We start from the raw sequence: 20047 nt of genomic DNA, 5'->3' as shown, positions 1-20047 counted from the left end.
CACTACAGCAATGGTCCTGAGCTACATGAAGCAGTATTCCTTTAAAGATGATCACTATCCTCTAAGGGCTATTTGTGTAAGCCTTTCCAGTATCTGTCTTGCAAAAGTAAGTGAAAATACTCACTATTTAAAAGCACCAGATTTTGTACTCTAAGAAAAGCATAACTGTCCCTTCCTTTATCTACTGTTCATTCCAGTATGCAGACATGCAAATGAAGTCCAACAATTTGCATTCACTCCTGACCTTGTACAGGATTTGGATATAAAAAATGAGAGCTCTTCATCTCAATGTGTTTGAGATCAGTTACTCCCAAGAACACTCTCACAATTCTTCGAGATCAAGGATTTACCATTGGCTGAATTAGTTATGCGGATGGAAATCTTTAAAGGAACTTCTGGAGGGAAAACATGATGTGGGGAGAGTCCAGAATTGCAACTACTATGCTTTTTTAATTTTAAAATTTTGTTTTAAACAAAAAATTAAAGTTCACAACACAAATCCTCAATATATACTTTAATCAGTAGGCCTTCAAGTTAATTCTAAAAAGAATAATTCAAGTTTACTTAGACACTGATAAGAAGGTTATACTTAAAAACATTTAAAAACACATTTATGGTTAAGAACAATCGTGCCACTCTTGTGCCCCTAGAACACACACAGGCATCAGTATTGAACTTCTGCCTCAACAATTGGATCAGTCACAGTTACTACTGTATAAGTGAAACAGTTTAATATTTCTGCATACAAAGACAGATAAGAAAAAAAGTACATTTTGTTAAGCTATTTTTGAAAAGGGTTTAATAGCCCAATATCTTACCTGTGTTCAGCAGCTGGAACAGAATATCCTGGAACCGGATCTTTTGTACCATAGTACTTTTTAATTAATGCAATTCCTGCTACAGTGTCTGTTCCTTTGAAGTTCACCAAATGAGCTGAAGCTCCTATTCCTGCAGTCTGAAAAAGATGCAACTTCCAGCTGCCACACCAAGCATAGAAGCCTAAACCCAGTCACCACCTAGCACTAGTTTGTAGCAGCAAAACTCTGCCACTGTTCCCATTTCACCAACCCCCTCTTCATGCATTTACACAGGAAGGACAGCTTCCATATAGAAAAAAGCTCTCCCAGCCTAGCGCTCACAGTTCAGACCATATCTACCCCCTGCCCCCCCCCCCCCCCCCCCCCCATAAGTCCAAACACAGCATGCTCTCCCCATTCACAGTTTCACTGCTGAACAGGGACACAACTGTTAACAGATGCACACTACAGTCCTTTATGGTTAAGAACAATTACACTTCTCCAACTATGAGATAAGTAGTATCACCTCTTGGGAAGAAACTCCTCTGTAACCGAAGTCATGCAGTTTATACTCCAGTCCTTCTAAGCTGCCAGAAGTCTCTAGCAAATATTTGGCCAAAATCTTTTTCTGCTCTCTAGAGTTTGTAGCCACTGTTATTGGATACCACGACTGCACAAGAATAGTCTAAAACAAAACACATCACATTAATTCCTAAGCAAACATACACCTAATAAAAATCCCCACTTGGCATTTAACCAGGCACAAAAAGATCTATTTATTTTCACCGCCCACTCAGAAAGTACCGATGCCTTCAACAGTTTGCTTTAGGGCTGAAGTAATTAGCCTTTATAACACCTTTATAAGGTAGGCCAGATATTTGCCACCTCAGGAGTTACAGCTCCTGAGCTACAAGACACACAACGCCCTGTTCCTCATCCTCCTTTCCTTGTGGATGAAAGTACTGTTGTGCATTTCCTGTAAAGTTACTACAGTCTCTTGCCAGCTAGGGGGGAAAGGTCTATGTAAAAGCACTAAAAACAGAACCCAGGCTTACTTAAAGGCGAAAATTAAAGCTGCCAGATTCCCCTTAAACCAATAAAGGATTCAGCCTTTAAGTGCATTAATATTTACTTAGAAAAAACATGTTAACTTTCAAAACTGACCTCAATCCAATTTGTGAGCCAGTAGCACTCTGGATCTGTGTTTTCTACTGTGAAAAGAACATTTCCTCTGGGAATTACAGAGCCCTCAGGAACAGCCTTTATTTCTATAGGAAGATGGCCATCGTACTTCTGTGTAAGAAATAGTCATGTTGTTAGACAACAGGAAAGATTAGGACCTACCTCTTTTATTTGACTGCAACGGATAAAAGTCAGGCTACAAGTTTATCAATAAAGCTTTTGTTTTCTTCATTTTTTAACCTTAAAAATAATTTTGTTTGTTTGCACACCCACAAGCCCAAGTAAACAAACAAAATCTGCATCTATCAAAAAAGGAGGAAAATCCTGTAACTTAAAAAATAGTCTCTTTTATCAAACCAAATGATGGTTATCAGTTGTATTCCTTCTGCAAACTGAGTCAGGAAGGCTTAAATATTGTATAAAAAGCCACAAGTTCTACCTGCAGAACAAGAAATATTTGCAACTCAGTTTTCTTCAGCACTTTCACATGGAGTAAGCTGAAAAAAGTTTAGCTGTATTATCTAAGTGCCATGGTTTAACCCCAGCCGGCAACTAAGCCCCATGCAGCTGCTCGCTCACTGCCCCCTGCCCAGCGAGATGGGGGAGAGGACTGGAAGAGTAAAAGAGAGAAAACTCGTGGGTTGAGATGAAGACTCTTTAATAGGACTGGAAAGGAACAATAATAATAATGATATAAAAAGAATTAGAATATACAAAACAAGTAACACACAATGCTATTGCCAACCACCACCGTTGCAAACGGATGCCTAGGCAGCTCCTGAGCAGTGCCTCCTGGCCGGCTTTCTCCCCAGTTTATATACTGGCATGACATGTGGTCTGGGCTATCCCTTTGGTCAGCTGGGGTCAGCTGTGCCAGTCCTGTCCCCCCCCAGCTCCTTGGGCCCCCCCAGCCTTCTGCTGGCAGGGCCTGAGAAGCTGAAAAGCCCCTGACTTAGTGTAAGCACTGCTTAGCAACAACCAAAAACATCAGTGTGTTATCAACATTATTTTCATATTAAGCCCAAAACACAGCACTGCATTAGGTACTAGGAAGAAAATTAACTCTGCCGAGGCCAAAACCAGGACACTAGGCCTTCAACAAAATCCCTAGTTTTGCTTAGTATAGATGTGTGCTTTGTTAGTTTATTAGGCCAGGATCCATTTAATAACTATTTTAGAGAGTATTTTGTCATATCAACTACTCATTTATCATGAAAACTCATCTTGAAGCATCATTCTTTTGTCAAAGTCAGTCTTTCACCCCTGAAGGACTAAATATTGTGTGAAATACGCCTTTTGAAAAAGTAAGTTGCAAACAGCAACTCTAAAAGACTAATTATAACTTGCTGAAAGAACTTTAGAACTTTGCAAGCTAAACTGATAATACTCAAAATGTTTGGTGTATTAATTTTTTTTTGTCAGGAAACTTCTCATAAGATATCCTTTAAAGGCAACAAAAATTGCATTAATTCAGAGATATTACACAGATTCATAAGCAGCGTCAAAATATTCTCCAGCGCTCAAGACATGTTAGAAGTCTCTTCTACACTATGGTTTAAAAGTTTCTTTGAAAGGGTAATATACTGAAGCAAACTGTGTTTATATACCACACAGGGTTTAGTCAGCAGACTTGGAGATGTCAGCTCTGGATTAACAAATGCCAATGAAGCCCTCAAAAAGGCTCAAAATAATTTATTAATGATACAACAAAGACAAAAGTATAGTTAAGTGAAAAAACAAAACAGATTTCAAAGTTGCCATAGGTGTTGATTTTATCCACAGAAAAAAAAGCAGTATGGTCATGCACAGCACTGTATTATAGCCCTTTTCGAAATTTTTAGGTAAAGTCAACTTGTATCATTTAGGGCTTACATCTCTATCACTCATCATCAATTTCTGCCAACTTCCAGCCTCTACACGACCCCCTCATTCTCCAGGCTGTCTGTTTCTTTCTTCCACCCCTTCACCCTATCAGTATTTACTCATTCATTTACTCTCAGTACAAATTCATGCATGTACTTTTCAAATTCATTTTTGCACTTCATTCATACAGCTACTGCTCCCTCCACTTTACCTAACACTACACATTAGGTAACAGAGCCAGAGAGCGAGCAGTGGTAGGTATGTAAATATATGCAGGAATTCAGTGAGCAGAAGCAGGGTATATAAGGGCATACCGAGACCCAAAGGGTACATACACCTCCAGTTTGAGAGCCATCAGCACCTAAGATCAAGAAGTGGAAGCTGTGTTTGTTTCTACATATGCACGATTTTACCAAGAAAATCCGACAAGGGAATAAACAGTGTATACTGGGGGTATGGATGAAGGCTTCCCTTCACTAAACCAAAAGTTGAACGGAATTAGTTAAACCACATTAAAACTCAGCATGGACAGACATGCAGCATTAGAAGTGTATTAATTCAGTTTAGCCAAAGAGGGATCAAGATTACTTTAAACACAGATGAGAGCAGTTCACAAAGCATAATGTAGCTTGAAGACAAATATGGATTGAATTCACATCTGTACTTATTTGAAATAGATGCAAGTCCTCTAGACACCTCTCACTCTCTTAGTAAATAGCAGCTTTATTTACCTTGCTGCCATTTGCAACATTTAACTGAAAGTCACTTTTCTCTTGCACACCCTATGGTCCACCCTGGTTGCACGATGACACGCATAGACAGATGCCACCATAAAATGCATACAGTCAGGGTATCCAGGGAAAAATAAATGCAAAGAACTAAAACCTGTGTTTTCAAATGCCAAAAATATCCATTCACTAGAACCCACAATGAAACTTCGCATTTAATTAATCTGCCGAGATTAGAACAGCTCTGATGAATGCTACTAGACTGAATCTGCTGCTTTTCTCGAGAAAAGATGTTTGCAATTACCTGAAGACTGACACCTTTTTAAACAAAAGGGAAAGAGACTTAATTTGGAAGTATTTGTGTGTCAGAAGTGCTCAAGCCTTGTATTTCATAACAAAGTTCAATTTGAGTATCTCTGAAAAATTTAGGAATTTAACAAAACATGTATTTTCTGGAACTATTTACACATGCAAGAGGTTGTACGGCTTTCTGCATTAGAATAAAAATGGCTATGATTAGTTACAGAAAGCAATGTAAATGATGCAAGCAACCACTAAGCACTATATTACATACGGAGACTTGCCACCAAGCCCCCACTTAAGACTAGCTGGCTGACGACAGCCATAAATCCTTATTACCTGCAAAGCCGTATTTGGCATCTGAAAGGATGAAAATTACTTTTCTCTACGGAATTACAATTATATGATTATTCTTTGACAGCTGCTACTCCCTGTACACTAAACATAAAAAGCTAAATTTATCCAGTCTTTACTATCACAGTTAAAAGGAGAGACTGCTCTATTTATTCTACAGTTGATTCATAAATCCTTCATTATGATCTCATACTGTTTTCATAAATTCTTACCTCCAGAATATAGTTCCATCCCTTTTCGTTGAAGACATCATCTTGAAAATGCTCCCTATATACTTCTTTGGCTTCCTTGATTTTCTCTTTGGTCACCACTTTACCTGTGGTTTCAAAAACAGGTGAAAGCTTAGAAACTTAAGATAGTCATCAAATTATAAAATAAATAACAAAAAGGTTCAGACACAGAAAAGTCTTTGCCTCCCACAAAAAGATGGAAAACATGTCAAATGCAGTATACCAGCTATGTGAAAACCAAATTTTACTTTCATTTATTATATAGATTAAGATGCTCAGGAAAACCACCAGGACAAAATACACTTGTGGTTTGCGGGTGACTCAGGAACAATTTGAGATTATTACTTTTTTATGACAGACAACAACCTGTCAAGAGTTTTATTAGCAGTGCTTTTCCCAGAGGAATGTGATGACTGTGCAAGCTGGCACATGCAACAAGACATAGCCACACTAGCACAAGGGTTAAGCTACGCTGCTCCAGGGAGAATTCCCGTGGAGAAGCCTTACAACCAGTCTTTGTTTGACCACTTTGCGATAGGAACTGACAAGAGTAACCACGTTATTTGAATAAGCATTGCTACTGCTGTAGGATCAAGCATCTACTGGAAATCAACATTAGAGAACAATCTTCAGATTGCTAAAGAGAAAAGAAACAAGATTATCCAGTGTTTTGATTATAGTGGAATTCCAATCTTTGGCAAAACTGGCAGAGATTTACAGATTCTGGATCAAGACAAAGCTATGAAAGCCCTATGACTAAAGCTTTCCTTCTAAAGCTTGGCAGAAGGCAACTCGCATTTAGGCCAGAACAGGTGATATTTGCACATAATGCAAAAAAGCAAACACCACATTAAATGGCACCAAGGAATTTTCAGATGTTACTCTTGAAGTTGTCAATGTTGAAAACACTTTCACACATAGCTGCCATATTCCATGATCTAAGCTGAGTGGCAACCAAAATTTAGGGGAAATTAAAACCGTTACTAGTTTACACAGTAAATAAGCCAGTAAATACAGACTAAAATTTAAATTCAAAACACAAAATGTATTTTCCCTTGAATCTCTGATCTTCTTGTGATTGTATGCACAGTCTTGCTCGATTTCCATTCATTTTAGCCCACTGAAGTTGGGATATAAACACCTCTTGATTTTTAATAAACCGTTGGCATAAATAACATAGTAGAGAGGTATCTGAATTAAACAGTCAATATCATTTTACGAGGGTGGGCATCTCATTTTAAGAATCAAATAAATAAGGTCTTATGCGTGTCACCACCTACACTGTATGAAGATAACCTAGAGTTGTTTCAACTACGACACTCCAGGCTTGAGAAATACTATGGTATTTATTTACAGGTAAAGTTTTACTGGAATTTGAGACAGTTACCTTTTAAGTATTTGTTCAGAATGTACTGCAAACCATAAAAAACAGTTTCTTCATATTTCACTTTCCTTAATTTGGAATTTTCAGTCTTCTTTTCACGACATTCAAAGTAGGAATATACTTTGCTTGTGTTAGGTGGATATTGCTTGTAGTGTGTAACCTACATTAAGAAAAACTTCAGTAAGAGCTCAAGACATCACTAGAAAGCACAAGAGAAATCATGTTTGTACGTTACAGCTTAGAGTAACCCACAGTTCTTCTGGATTATTATTATTTATCCCATTCACATTCTAGACAATACTTAGGGGATTTCTCCTTTTCCAGCCACCTTCAATTTGCAGTTCAAAAGACTCTCTTCCTTATCTTATTTTTCCTTCTGTGTCAACATTTTCCCCTTGGAGTAATCTTCACGGTCAGCTCTTCCACTCCCCTGATGACTTCACTTTCATTAACCAGGAAAGCCACTGGGCAGGATTTTAGGAGCAGCCCTGAGCACCAACACGCCGGGTCAGTTTTTGCTCTCCCGCGCTTTGGCCAAATCAAACAGCTACGGGAAGCACAAAATCGCCTGCCACTACCAAAGTGGAAGTACCTGCTTGTATTCGATTCAAGTTTTGAAGGCCATATTAACATAGTTTAAATAAAAGCCATCCAGACTCCAGGAGGCATTGGCAATGGCCTTTACCCAGGCGTCTCGTTCACTGTGAGCACAGTGGGCTTCTCAAGCCCTGGTTACATCAAAACCAGCTTAACAGCATTACTGGTTTTGTAAGTTTGCTAGGCAGAGGTCTTCTCCCAATCCTTAGGGAAGTTCACGATCAGTGTGAAGGAAGCAGAAAAGTTGCAGCCTGTAAGCATGGACTACATACAGTGTTATGCTGGATTCAACCATAGCAGCTTTTTTTTAAGCTACTGATAGTCAGTCTACCCAGAAACTTAGAGTAATGCATCATTTGAAGCAAGTACACTCTAAATATTAACAACTTAAACCTGCAAGATTTTATCTCCTAATGTGTAAAAGGCAAACTCCATGCAAAGTCCGTAATTCCATATTAAACAAAAAGATTACACGATGACATTAACTTCAGACTACCGATATTTAAATTACAAGATACATAAATCAGCTTAAGGCATTCCCAAAGGTGAAGCTATGAAAAGTTTTCTTAAATTATGATGAAAAGTCTGTGAACAAGTCTGTATGTTTCATAATGGAAAACTCTTCCTACAGCCAAGTAAAGTGCCATCATACATCAGAACAAAACCCAAAAAGGTGTAAAAGTCACGTCTGAATTTTTTGCAAACCCCCATATTTACAAGGCAGTCATGCTCTAACATATAAGTCTTTTGCTGTTACTTCTTACTCCAAATCACCTTAAATATTTTATTTGTGATATCACGAGGAATTAGAAAACAGTTTTACCATTTCTTCCTTGTCATCCTGTTTTTTTAAATGTATCCCTGACACATTCAAAATAAAAGATCTGAAGGTTTTCCCATACCTATATTGCTAAAACTGTATATTAAAGTGTTTTAAAAATACAGTTTTCTTTTTCCTCTCAGATACCATTTATCCCTAGTATTTCCCTCAGTTTGGTCAACAAACTAGACTGCTCAAGTGAATTTTTTCCTTCTCCTATACCAGCACAACACTGCTACGCTTGTGTTTCCAATGCTGCAAGAAAACCTTCAAATAACAAAAAGGTAAATTTGCAGATCTTTCCATCGTCTTTAACAGCATCAAGTTTTCAAGGCCAATCAAACAAAACCCAGGCTTGTCATTGCAGGTTTTCTGCCTTTACTTCACACAGCACACACCTTTCCTGTTCCGATTCCACCGGCACTTGCACGCCAAATGCTGAACAGTAGCAATGTTAGTCCCAAAGACAAAACCTGGCTTTTAGATCTAGTTCTAGCTATTAAATTTCTCACTCCACAAATTACAACATGTCCTTTCCTAGTTCTACACAGAGCTTCCAAAAAAGTAAACCATACTGCCAGCTCACAGAAAACTCTCCTCAGGATATCATAGTGTTTTTAAAGGAAACCAAAGAAACAAAACCAAAACACACCCCCACACAACCTCCTCCACCCTTACCTTGGAGCAGTCAAAAATACGCTGGCTGACATGTCTTTCTAAGGGCAATAAGGATGCCACCCCCCCCACCCCCCCAACACCCTTACAAAAAAATTGCATTAAATGGACTCCAAGAAAAAGAGCATGGAACAGATCACGAGCAGGTCCATTCACCATGGGGCATGGTGAGTAGAAACTCCTCGCTTTGCACGCTTGCCACTTCAGTCCGTTACAACAACTAGATGAAAAAATTTTGCTGTGTTTTGTGACTGGGACTGGACTTTAAGTTGGTGAATCTTTGTGATGTGATTGTATCACCCGGGAACTCTGTTCAACTTTTGTTTTTGTTCTTCATCCTACTGGCATGCTCCAGCTCCATGATTTCAGAGTAAATGCTCGCAGAGCCCACCAGCTTCCAGTACATGTAGCAGGTGGCCCAAGAACAATTCCCCAAACTGGTATCTGAATTCCCTGAGAGAAGCTCCAGAGCAAACTACTGTAACACTGTTCTACTACAACAGTTCAAGCAAAACAAAGAAAACTACATCTGCATGAGACTGCCTACTCAGATTTCTTTAAAAAAATTAATCATCCAGCTTACTAAGTATGGGCAGGTTGCTCAAGCCAACACCTATGTTATGATGAAAATTTGCTTGATCTTCAGCTACTATCTTTTAATTATTTTTTTTTTTTTTTTTAGTTTTGCAGTTCATAACATCTCCTCCAGCTAAAAGCTTCTCTCTGTCAAATGGGTTACAGACCCAAATTAGCTGAAGGTGTGCAGTGCACACACTGAGTTGGTGCCACCGTTTCCTAAGGTGTTTAAATACAAAGGTTTTTAGGGACCTCCCATTCTGGCTCTACTTTGAAGTATGATCACAACACACTGTGCTCTGGCTGCAAATCAGAATTGGAGGGCTGAAATCAGGCTGGAATGCTAACAACCAGATTTATTCTTTATGTAGCATACCTGGGGAAACTGCTCCTCCAGATTACCTACCAAAAAACCCACTCAGGTTTCCTCAAACATGAAATTACAGGTTTAGCTAATTTTTCTGACATTAGATTAGATATTAACCTGAAAATACATACCAGCTAATGTCCAGAGCACAGTTATTTCTAGGGACTCAAATCTAAATAAAAATTCTGTGCATGGTAAAAATGTCATTTTATGAATTAAATTGCTTCAAGTACTTGAAAGAGCCCATGAACTACTTTTACAACAGTTATAGGTGTAAGATTCAATTATATTCTTCACACATTAGAATCTATTTAAACAGTGAAAAATACACATCCCTGGCAATTAAGATATTTAGATCTAAGCAAACTTTACAACTGCAATTTTAAATAACTTGTGCTTCTTTTGACATTCCTCAACACTATTAGTTTTATCTATAAAGCTGAAACACGCCTTGGGTGTCCACAAGGCTTCTTGCAGACAACTCACTATTTAAAGACACCACACTTGCTAAGCATGGCTTACTACAGGCATGCTGTGTAGGTATGTGAAAAGTTAAGCCCACGACCTGGCGTCCCCTGTTCACTTATCTGACTGTCTGTTTTGCTTTCAAGCTGTCAGGGAGGGCACTGTACCTGTCAGGAGCATCTGCCTGCAAAACATCACAGCAGCTCTGACCGTTAGCTGGCAGTTCTGGACTACTATGACACGGGGAAATAATACCCATCCACCACAGTGATGGCTGGGAGGTCTGGCATGTAGTGAAACGCCTGGTGGTTAAAACAGTCTGAAAAAGGATCAAACTCTAGGGAGCAGGAGCAGTTCACAAAGAATGCCAGGGACAACAAATCAACCAAATTAAAAAAAAAAACAAACAAAAACCCAACACAACACTACAAGGCACTTGGACAATGAAAATGATGCTTCAAAAAACGCCTGGAATTTCCTTGTTGTCAGATGAAGTTTTCATCTTTCTGTATTCTAAAGAAGAGAAGGAACAACCAGTGACAATGTAAAATATTTGAAGTGTATTTTATGTTTTACAGATCAAGAGAGTATTGATAAATTTGTACTTTCTGTTAGGGGATGACAGATGCAGGACATGTGCAGACAAGCTCTTGGTAGGCAGGAGTGACTATAAAGTCAGTAGGGGTAAAAACAAAACCCAACAAAAAACCAAAAACAAAACCCCAAAGACCCTACTGGGATTAAGAGACCCTTACAAGAAAACAAAACCCCAAAATATCTTCAAATGCTTTTTGATAGTCAGTTCAAAGGCTGTGGTTTAGGTTTTGTCTACAAAAAGTATGACAAACAGCCTTGGAACAACCACCTGCAACAAGGTTATGTACTATGACTGAAATAGAGCACTTTTATTCCAGTTGTGATATCTTCTTATTAAATTTAATCCAAATAAGGGTATATCTGAACAAAGAACACTTCCACAACAACTACATCTCCTTAACTAAAACCAAGCCAGCCATTTGAGGAAAACAGGAAAACCATGAAGCACAAGTTGCATTTAGATCAACCAACCCAAAAACCACCCCAAACATTAACAGTTAAATTCTAAGAAAAAGGATTTAACAGGTATTCATCACAAAACAGGAATGACTAAGGTAAAGGCTGTATTTTTATAGGCTAGATAAGAAAACCTTTGGCATAAAAGCCAAATAATCTTCTAATCTACAAGCACCGTTGGACAAGAAACTGCAATTAAGTTCCTTTGAAAGACTGAGTCTATATAACTCAACCACTTGAAAACATGAGAAAAGCAAGTCCGACATGAGTAGAGAGGTCAGGCATGGCCAAATTCTCCGTCAGTGATTTATTCCTGGGGCTCACCTGGCTCAGATGGGTGCTAACATGAACCACCAGAAAGATGCTTCCAAGCCCTGCCTATGGTGAAGAAAAGCAGTCCCCAAGTGTTTAGGCAGCAGGATCTTGCCTACAGTTGATATGATGTTAACAGTTCAACTGTGACAGAATTTGAACTTTCTGGAGCCATTCTGAAAAATCTTTATGCAACCCATGTACAGAACCCAGCTACTGAACCCATGGTACTTCACAAACATGAAGAATCAGAGGGACAGGTGGAAGACAGGCCAGAAGCAGCATATCCCTGGAAGCTCATAGCTGGGCCACTCAGCAAGAGCACTTCAGGTCTGCAGCAAGTCACTGGGCCCAGGTATGGGTCAGTCACTGTCCTACGAGCCTGCCTGTACACTGAAGTGAGCTACAGCCTTTCCAGCATAGGTGAGAATTGACCGCAGCCTAGTTGATGTGACAAGCGAAAATGAGAGCCTTGGCTGTGGGGTGCAGTGTCAGAATGGCTCGCTGGTGCTGGAAGAGATCCTCACCCCCACGTACAATTTAGCTTATTTTACCACAGTGGTGCTTCTGGCATTTACACCGGGGAGAATGCTGCAAATCACCTCTAAGATCCCCATGATTATTTTAAAACATTGTGGAAAGAGGTCATTGAAACACTGCTTTACCTAAACCTTTACGAGGTTTAGCCAATGGAGCGATTACAAGCAAAGGCTGCCAACAACCTATACGGAAAAACAACATCGTTAACAACAGCGAGGAGGTGAACCGGTACTTGGGAACAAAGGGAATGCCTTATCAGATACGCCTCACTGGGATGAGACATAACTGACAGCAGTTATAAGGTAGTGCTGACCCCCTTCAGGAAAACAACCAACCACGACTGTGACTAGCAGTTATATTCAACAAGGATGCTGTTGTAGCTTTCAAAGCAATCACAAAAGGAATACTCAACACAAACAAACGTGGAAATGAAAACCAAACCAGAAGTCAGCGTGGTAAAATTATAAGCTTATTTGAACGGAAGAGGAAACATCAGAAGAATCAATCTTTTAATAATTCCACAAAAAGGGCATCCAACAATAGCAGGTAAAGTGCAAGACACTTGAAGTAAGTAAAAAAATAAGAGACAAGTATAACCTTACTATTTTGGTTATACATGAGCTTCAAATTACAAAAGTAGCCTCAGAAAGAATCCAGACCCCCTTATTAAAAAGGGTGTGTGTTTCTGTGTGAAGTGAAGCAAATACAGATTAAGATAATGTTTGAGAACTAAAGTGGGAATATCAGGAGGTATCTGATCTTATGAGATGACAGGGATAAGCTAATGCAGGTTATGACTGAAGGTTAATCCTGTACCACTTTTAATGTCTCTGTATTCCAGTTCAACCGTCATCTCTTGTATGTGTACTGAAAAATAAGAGGACCAGGGGTGAGGAAAGAAAAGTTAAGAGCTCAGTCAGTACTAAGCTAAGGAAAGTACATGCATGCAACTGAATTCCTATGGAAGCTGCACATTATCAGCAGAGATGCTGTAAGCGACCACATCCACACTCATTAAAAAAACAAGGTCATGTATATGCACTAGAACTGAATGTATTCTAAATTACTCAGAAAAACACAAGGTAACACTTTATGGCAGGTTTCTTTACCACTAAAAATTCTGGTGTGTTTTTCTTATGGTTTAACTCCAGCTGGCAACTAAGCCCCACACAGCCTTCACTCACCACTCTCCCTGTGGGATGGGGGACAGAACTGGAAGGGGAAAAGTGAGAAAACTCGTGGGTTGAGATAAAGACAGTTTAACAGGTAAAGCAAAAGCCGTGCACACAAGCAAAGCAGGGAACTCACTCACCACTTCCCACGTGCAGGCAGGCTCAGCCACCTCCAGGCACGGAGGGCTCCATCACACCAAACGGGTGACTTGGGCTGACAAACGCCATCACTCTGAATATTGCCTTCCAGCTCCTCCTTCCCCCAGGTTTGTATGCTGGGCATGATGTCATATGGTCTGGGCTATCCCCTTGGTCAGTTGGGGCCAGCTGTCCTGGCTGTGTCCCCTCCCAGCTCCTTGTGCCCCCCCCAGCCCACTCGCTGCTGGGGTGGGGTGAGGGGCAGAAAAGCCCTTGGCTCTGTGCAAGCGCTGTTCAGCAGCAACGAAAACATCCCTGTGTTATCACACTGTCTCCAGCACAAATCCAGAGCACAGCCCCGTACTAGCTACTATGGAGAAAATTAACTCCACCCCAGTCAAAACCAGCATGGTTTTGCATCCAAAATTATCGTAATAAAGATGACAAAATGCCTTATGTTTACTGCTTACACATTTGTGAACAGTCAGCCGTACCACTTCACATACTGCTACAAGTTTCCTGTTCCTTAATGAAAAAAGAAAAACATTTATCTTTTGAGCAGTGAGAGCTGCAATGATTCTGGGAGGGGTTACTTTCTATTAATTTAAAAACTGGCTGAATTCTGTACAGTTGCAGTGTTCCCTTAGAACAACGATGACTGGGGGTTTGTCACAGGACTGTGTGACTGCAAATCAAGACTTGGAAGATAATGAACCTAGATGGAGCACAGACTGCTTCTTATGAGGAGTGCTGAAGCGTAAGTTTCCAATGCTTTTCCACTGACAGAATTACAGAAGGTAAGAGAACACATTCAACCCCTCAATCACAAGACTTTAATTAAAAAAATAAATATACACACATATATGGGCTACTGAAAGGAGTATTTTGTAGTCATTATGTACTACTCAAAATCAATAAGCTAAAGAGTACTCATGTCTCTTCTTTGCATACCTCTAGCCTTCTAAATAAAGAATATACAGGCTGCCAGAGCCTGGAATTAACACACACTCACATGAAGTGTTTCAGAAGTGCTCTCCTACATCCATGTGAAATAAAAGAATTCAAAGTGACAAATACATAAAATTCAACACGTAAGGCATTGAGCGTTAAAATGTATCTTTCAGGCTTCCTTGAAGGGTCCGGAAAGAACTGAATTCTGAAGCAGATCTCATTTACAGTTCAGGTCCTCCTATGGGGTAATTGCATGACAGCTTATTATGACTATCAGGTTAATTACGAAACATTCTAAGCAACAGCAATACACCTCACTGGTAAAAGCAAAATAAGCTATCATCACTGCAGCGAACAAGGTTCAGTTCTCATTTGGATAGCCCTTTCACGCCTGCAGCTCATGGCCCATCCACCCAGGGCTGGTATACGCCAGTCACTGGTATCTTCCGACTGAACGGCACCACAGCTCTGCTAAGCTGATCCTCTCAGTACAGCTTCAGACTACACATACCCTGGAGGATTTCTTGCCTGCGTAGAAATAAACAAATATGGGTAAACAGAGCGTTGGGAATCGAACAGAAAGACAATGCAGAGGTGGTGTGTCAACAACATCACACGAGTGAGGAACTGAAGGGCAGACGCCCTCACTCACTGCACTTCTCAAGCAAACAGCACCCTTGCTGTCACAGAGGGGCAAGACTGCAGGGACTTCTTGGTATAGACACGAGAGTAAGACATCACGCAGCATGAACAGTGAGCTTCAAGGAGCCTGCTGATCCCCCTCACTTGCAGCTTTCTACCAACAACAGTTCTGACCACAAGTGCTTCCCTTTTTCAGCAATACTGAGTCACCAGCAGAAGACTTCACTATTAGAAGTGTTATTGCTACACTGGACATCCACACAAAGAGCTTCCCCAGCTAACGCCGCTCTGATGAATCTCTTCAAAGTCTGATGATCCAAAGAACTAAAGACTGCTATTATTTACCAGCAAGATACACACACCCCATACCATATGCCTATGCCCAGAGTCTGAGGGGATGGCATATAACATCCAGCACACAGAAGGAATTACACTGGTAGGGGATTTGGAGAAGCTTAAGCATATGCATCAAAGTACACCGGAAGAAAAAAACCTAACTGATGTCAAAATGTTTATCTTGTTATGGGGGGTTAGAGATAAACTGCACAATTTGAAGCCTGGCCTCAAAATCCTGGAGCATTTGTACAATTCACTAAGCCCCAGTTCTTAATGGCAGCTCAGTGCTTAGGTCCAGGGTGTAGCAAGTCTCTGAAATTCACCTGACGGGAACTATTCCTATCTAAAAATATCCGGTATGCTAGAAATTAGCATGACACCCAGTTGTTTTTCAGGAACAGCTTGTAAGAGTTTGAAAGCAAGAATTTGATAATCTTCTATGACTTAAGAGGAAATGTCCTGTGATGTACACACAGACAGGAAAATGTTTAGAGGAATGGGAGGCAGGGTTAACTGTCAACAGACAAATCTTTGCCTACCAAACTACTTTGTTTCTGAGTTTTTATAGGCACTAAACCAGCAACCAGTTTTCTCTCTACCCAAATTTCCAACTGTAGCAACTGTGAACTAGGACACTGGAGCTAACTCAAACTAATGAGTTCTGACAGATATGACCCTGAGATACCAGAACTTTTTCAGTGTTTCATTGATTAGAAAACGAGAGTATCATCCAAAGGAGAAGATAAGCGATGTTTGCTTATGTTACCTAACAGGATAAAAGAAGCTACTTGTTTCAGCATTTTTCAAAGAGTCTGAAGTTCCTAAGATTTGGAAAAAAGCATACAGGAAGAGAAACAATTTGAGCAGTCCTAACAAAGCAAAACAGACAATCCCAACTGTTTTTAATACAACACAAAATGCTCCTAGCTGCCACAGAAAACCTCACCCAATTTCAGATTTAAGCTGGAAGAGAAACAGAAAACTTGGGCCTTTTAAGATTTCTACCACTCCTGGAATAATCTACAAAACAGAAGCAAACTGGTCACCTGTCACTCCAGTGCTGCTCACTACCACTAACCCTAGAGCACAATCCCGTGAATTTAGAAGTAGTGTGCAAATTAGATTTAAAATAAGACACCGTTTCAAGCCAGGCCTACAGTATTTAATGTGATTAGTCTCAGCCATAGAAGAAAAGTGGATCTTCCAGATTCGAACAGGTTTGATAACGAACACTTAAACATAGTTCTTAAACATCACTGCAGCTAGATTAAGCCCTTACTGAAAGCAGTTTCGTTAGCCCTCAACAGCAGCACTCAGATGCTTCGCCTGAGCCACTCTAAGATTTAACAGCATCTTCCAGTCTTCCAACACACATTCCCACAAACAGCAACAATAAACGTTAAGGATTTCTTTACCAAAAAAGCACCCTGTAACATCGTACAATAACAACATCACAGCGGGAGGAGCCAGGAAAGGTGTACAGCACAAGTCAGCAGCTGGAGCATGTACCGAGGCCGGTATTTTGGTAGTTAGACAGTAAGGAGACCCGGCCACAACATCGTATTTGCTTTTTTCGACTCCTTATCTAGAAGTACCCTCCCTGCTGAAACCCACGCGAGTGGTCAGAGAGCTGTAACATAATACACGCTGCATAACGACAATCGGGTCCGTCGCTGTGGTTTGTTCAGGGCACCAACCTCTCTGACACCGCAGGGCAGCTCCGGAAGGAAGAAAGTTTTTCAGTCTAGGAGACACATCTGTCCCACCAGGGTCGGGGACCCCTCGCCGGCTCTGCCCGCTGCCCGGGAAGCGGGCGCTCACGGTACCGCAAGGCTGCGCAGCGGCGGGCGTGCCCGGGGCACCCCGCACACCCGGCTGCGGGGCACGGCGGGGGCCGCTGGGTCGGGGGGCGGACAGCGCGACTGTACCTGGCCGCGGCGCCAAGCACCCCGATTCTTAAGTGATTTCACGGAAGAGGGCGGTCGTCGAAGGACTACGATGCCCTGGCTCTGCCGGATCGCCCTGCCCGGCACACCCGGCACCGCAAGGAGCGGGACCCAAGCAGCGGGCTACCGGCGCGCCGGGTCAGGCAGCCGGGTCCTGGAAGCGGCCTGTATCGCAGCCGGGCACAAACCGGCGGGCACCCAGCCACCAGCACCCTTTCTCCCCCCAGGGAGAAGCGAAACGCGAGAAAAAACAAAAAAAACCACCAGAAAAAAAAAAGAAGCGAGTTACAGTTTCGCCGGCTGCCGCCGAGGCGGCGAGCGCGCCCGCTCCCCTCCCCGGCGGGCAGCAGACGATGCTCGGCGGCGGCCCCCCCCCCCCCGCCCTCAGCGTGCTCGCCATGGCGGCCCCGCGCCGCGCCGGCAGGGCGGTGGGACGGCGGCGCACCCCCTGCCCACTTTCACTTTCTGTTCTCCCCAACCGCCAGCGAACCCGGGCACCCCGCGGGGAGGAGGGAGGAGGGCAGCGGGCCCGGCCGCCCCCTCGGCGGCGCGGGGCAGCGAGGGCAGCACCCGGCCAGGCCTCCCTCCGCGGTGCCCCTTCGCGCCGCCCCGAGGCAGAGCACCCCCTCAGGCGGGGGGGGGGGGCGGGGGGGGCCCTCCCAGGGCCGGCCAGGCGGGCAGGGGGAGGGAGCGGTGGCGACGGGGCCGGCCTGGCCCGGCGCCCCGAGGATGGAGAAGCCTCGGCGCCAGGCCCGGCGGGTCCGGTGCGGCAGTGCAGGGGCGCCCACAGAGGTGACCCCCTCCCGGCCGCCGTGCCCGCGCCCACCTTGTAGGAGTCGGTAGCGAGGAGGATGTTGAACTCGGCCCCCGCCGCAGCGCACTCCATGTCGCCCAGCCCCAGGAGGCGCCGCCGCCAGCACGGACAGGACTAGGCTACGCCGCCACCCGCCGCCGCCAGGCGTTCGGTGCGGGGGGAGAGAGGAGAAAGGGGAGACAGTGGCGAGGCGGGGACAAGGGGATTACGCCTGGGGGGCGGGGCTCGCGCGGCCGCCCGCCCCGCTGATTGGCCGCACGTCTCCGCCGTCGAAGGAGGGGCCGTGAGGTCACTGCCCGGATGGGCGGGGCCAGAGCGCCAGGCAGGCTCTGATTGGGCCCGCCGCCCGGTCGGTGCAGGGGAAGGGAGGAGTTGGCTGTGACGTTGGGGGGCGGGAAGATGCCCCGTGCCGCACGTTCGCTTTCATTGGATTCCGGGCGGAGGGCAGGAGGGGCGGGGCCGTCCCGGTGACGTCACTGCGCGGGCGGTGCGCGCTCTGTCGCTATTGGCCAGCAGCGCGGCGGCGTGCTCGGCAGAACGGGCGGGGAGGGGGCAGCTGCCGGGGGCGAGGGGGGGTTCGGTTTCGATTCTCCGCGGCCAGCGCCTGCGGGCGGAGGTTACGGGAAAGGGTGGGCGGCGGCCTCGGCTTCCGCGGGGGGCCGGTCCTGGGCGGGCGTGCCCCGAGGTGCCGTGCCCCGGGCCACCGCGGTGCCGGGGGCACGGCAGCCGGGAGGTAGGGCCGCCTCCCCGCCCGCCTCCCCGCTCTCCCGGACTGTGAGCGGCGCAGAGCCGCACCGGGCTGCCTCGGCCTGGGGCTCGCCGCAGCTGTCTCCCGCGGGGGAGGGTGCCGGCAGCCGCAGGCGACCGAACGCTGAAGCGAGGGCAGGGCGGCCGCCCGGCGGCCTGGCCTCGCCTGTGCCGTGGGGTGCAGGGCCCCCGCTAGGCGGGACGGAGCCCGGGAGAGGGGGTTTAGCGGCCGCCCCCCCCCCCCCCCCCCCCCGAGAGTGAGGCGGGCAGGGCCCCGGGCGAGGCCGGCTGCCGGCGGGGTCTGGGCCCGCGGGCGCCGCGGTGAGGAGGGGCCGGGAGACGGGTGCATACGCTGGGGGGAAAAGGCGGGAGCGACAGGACTGGGAAGACGGGGAAGGCCGAGAGCGCCCGGAGCGGGGCTGGAGCTGCTGAGTGGAGGGAGCGCGGTGTGCCCGCGCAGCCAGGCGCTGCCCGGCCGGGCCTGCCGCTGTCCCCGGAGCGCCGGCCTGCGGGCCTGGTCCCGGCACCCCCGGCCGCCTGCGAGAACACGATGCTGCTTCACTGACTTATACCCTCTTTGGAGCAGGTGCTGTCCAGTAGACGACGTACAAAGAGACGTACGCCTTCCGACAGCTTTCCTTGTGGCCACCGTCGCTGAAGTCTGGTGGTGTAAATGCTGGAGGTGTTTGAGTTACATGTGATCCTGTGACGGCGGAGTGCTGCGCTTGGAGGGAGCGCGTGGCAAACGGGGCTTCGGGTGTAATAGTGGCTCGTCCGTGACAGGAAGATGGGCTGCTTAGTTTGTACTAAGTAGATATATAGAAAAAGAACATGAAATATTAACAACACTACCGATTGGTGCTACGTTAGAAAGAAGCTCCATAATTGGCCTTTTCCGTAAAACCATTCGCAAATCAACACTTAGGTTGATGTTTGATGACATACAAATCCAAACCCAAAAGCGTATAACTGAAAACTTCATTAGGATGATTCGGAAAAGATGGCTTTCACCAGTTAGGTTTTCATAGAAACGTGACAATCCAAGAAAATTGCACAGA

At 44.5% G+C, this 20047-nt stretch overlaps 1 protein-coding gene across 2 annotated transcripts in view; it reads right to left on the bottom strand.

Moving 5' to 3' along the window:
* Positions 1–18430, bottom strand: part of NAMPT (nicotinamide phosphoribosyltransferase) — a 31617-nt gene extending 13187 nt beyond the window's left edge. Inside the window, exons 1-6 of one of the 2 annotated variants that reach the window (XM_056340206.1) lie at positions 18255–18430; positions 6842–6998; positions 5437–5540; positions 1962–2090; positions 1324–1482; positions 819–955 (exon numbers count right to left, since the gene is read on the bottom strand). In XM_056340206.1, coding sequence (XP_056196181.1) covers positions 819–955; positions 1324–1482; positions 1962–2090; positions 5437–5540; positions 6842–6998; positions 18255–18314 — 746 coding nt within the window. In that variant the 5' untranslated portion in view covers positions 18315–18430. The remainder of the gene's footprint in view (positions 1–818; positions 956–1323; positions 1483–1961; positions 2091–5436; positions 5541–6841; positions 6999–18254) is intronic. The other variant, XM_056340207.1, reaches the window with a different exon arrangement.
* Positions 18431–20047: the final 1617 nt, after the last annotated feature.

The sequence above is a fragment of the Falco biarmicus genome, chromosome 5, assembly GCF_023638135.1.
Source record: "Falco biarmicus isolate bFalBia1 chromosome 5, bFalBia1.pri, whole genome shotgun sequence".
In the NCBI taxonomy this organism is placed as follows: domain Eukaryota; kingdom Metazoa; phylum Chordata; class Aves; order Falconiformes; family Falconidae; genus Falco; species Falco biarmicus.
Note: the sequence above shows the minus strand (reverse complement) of the source record. Positions and strands in the feature narration are given on the sequence as shown.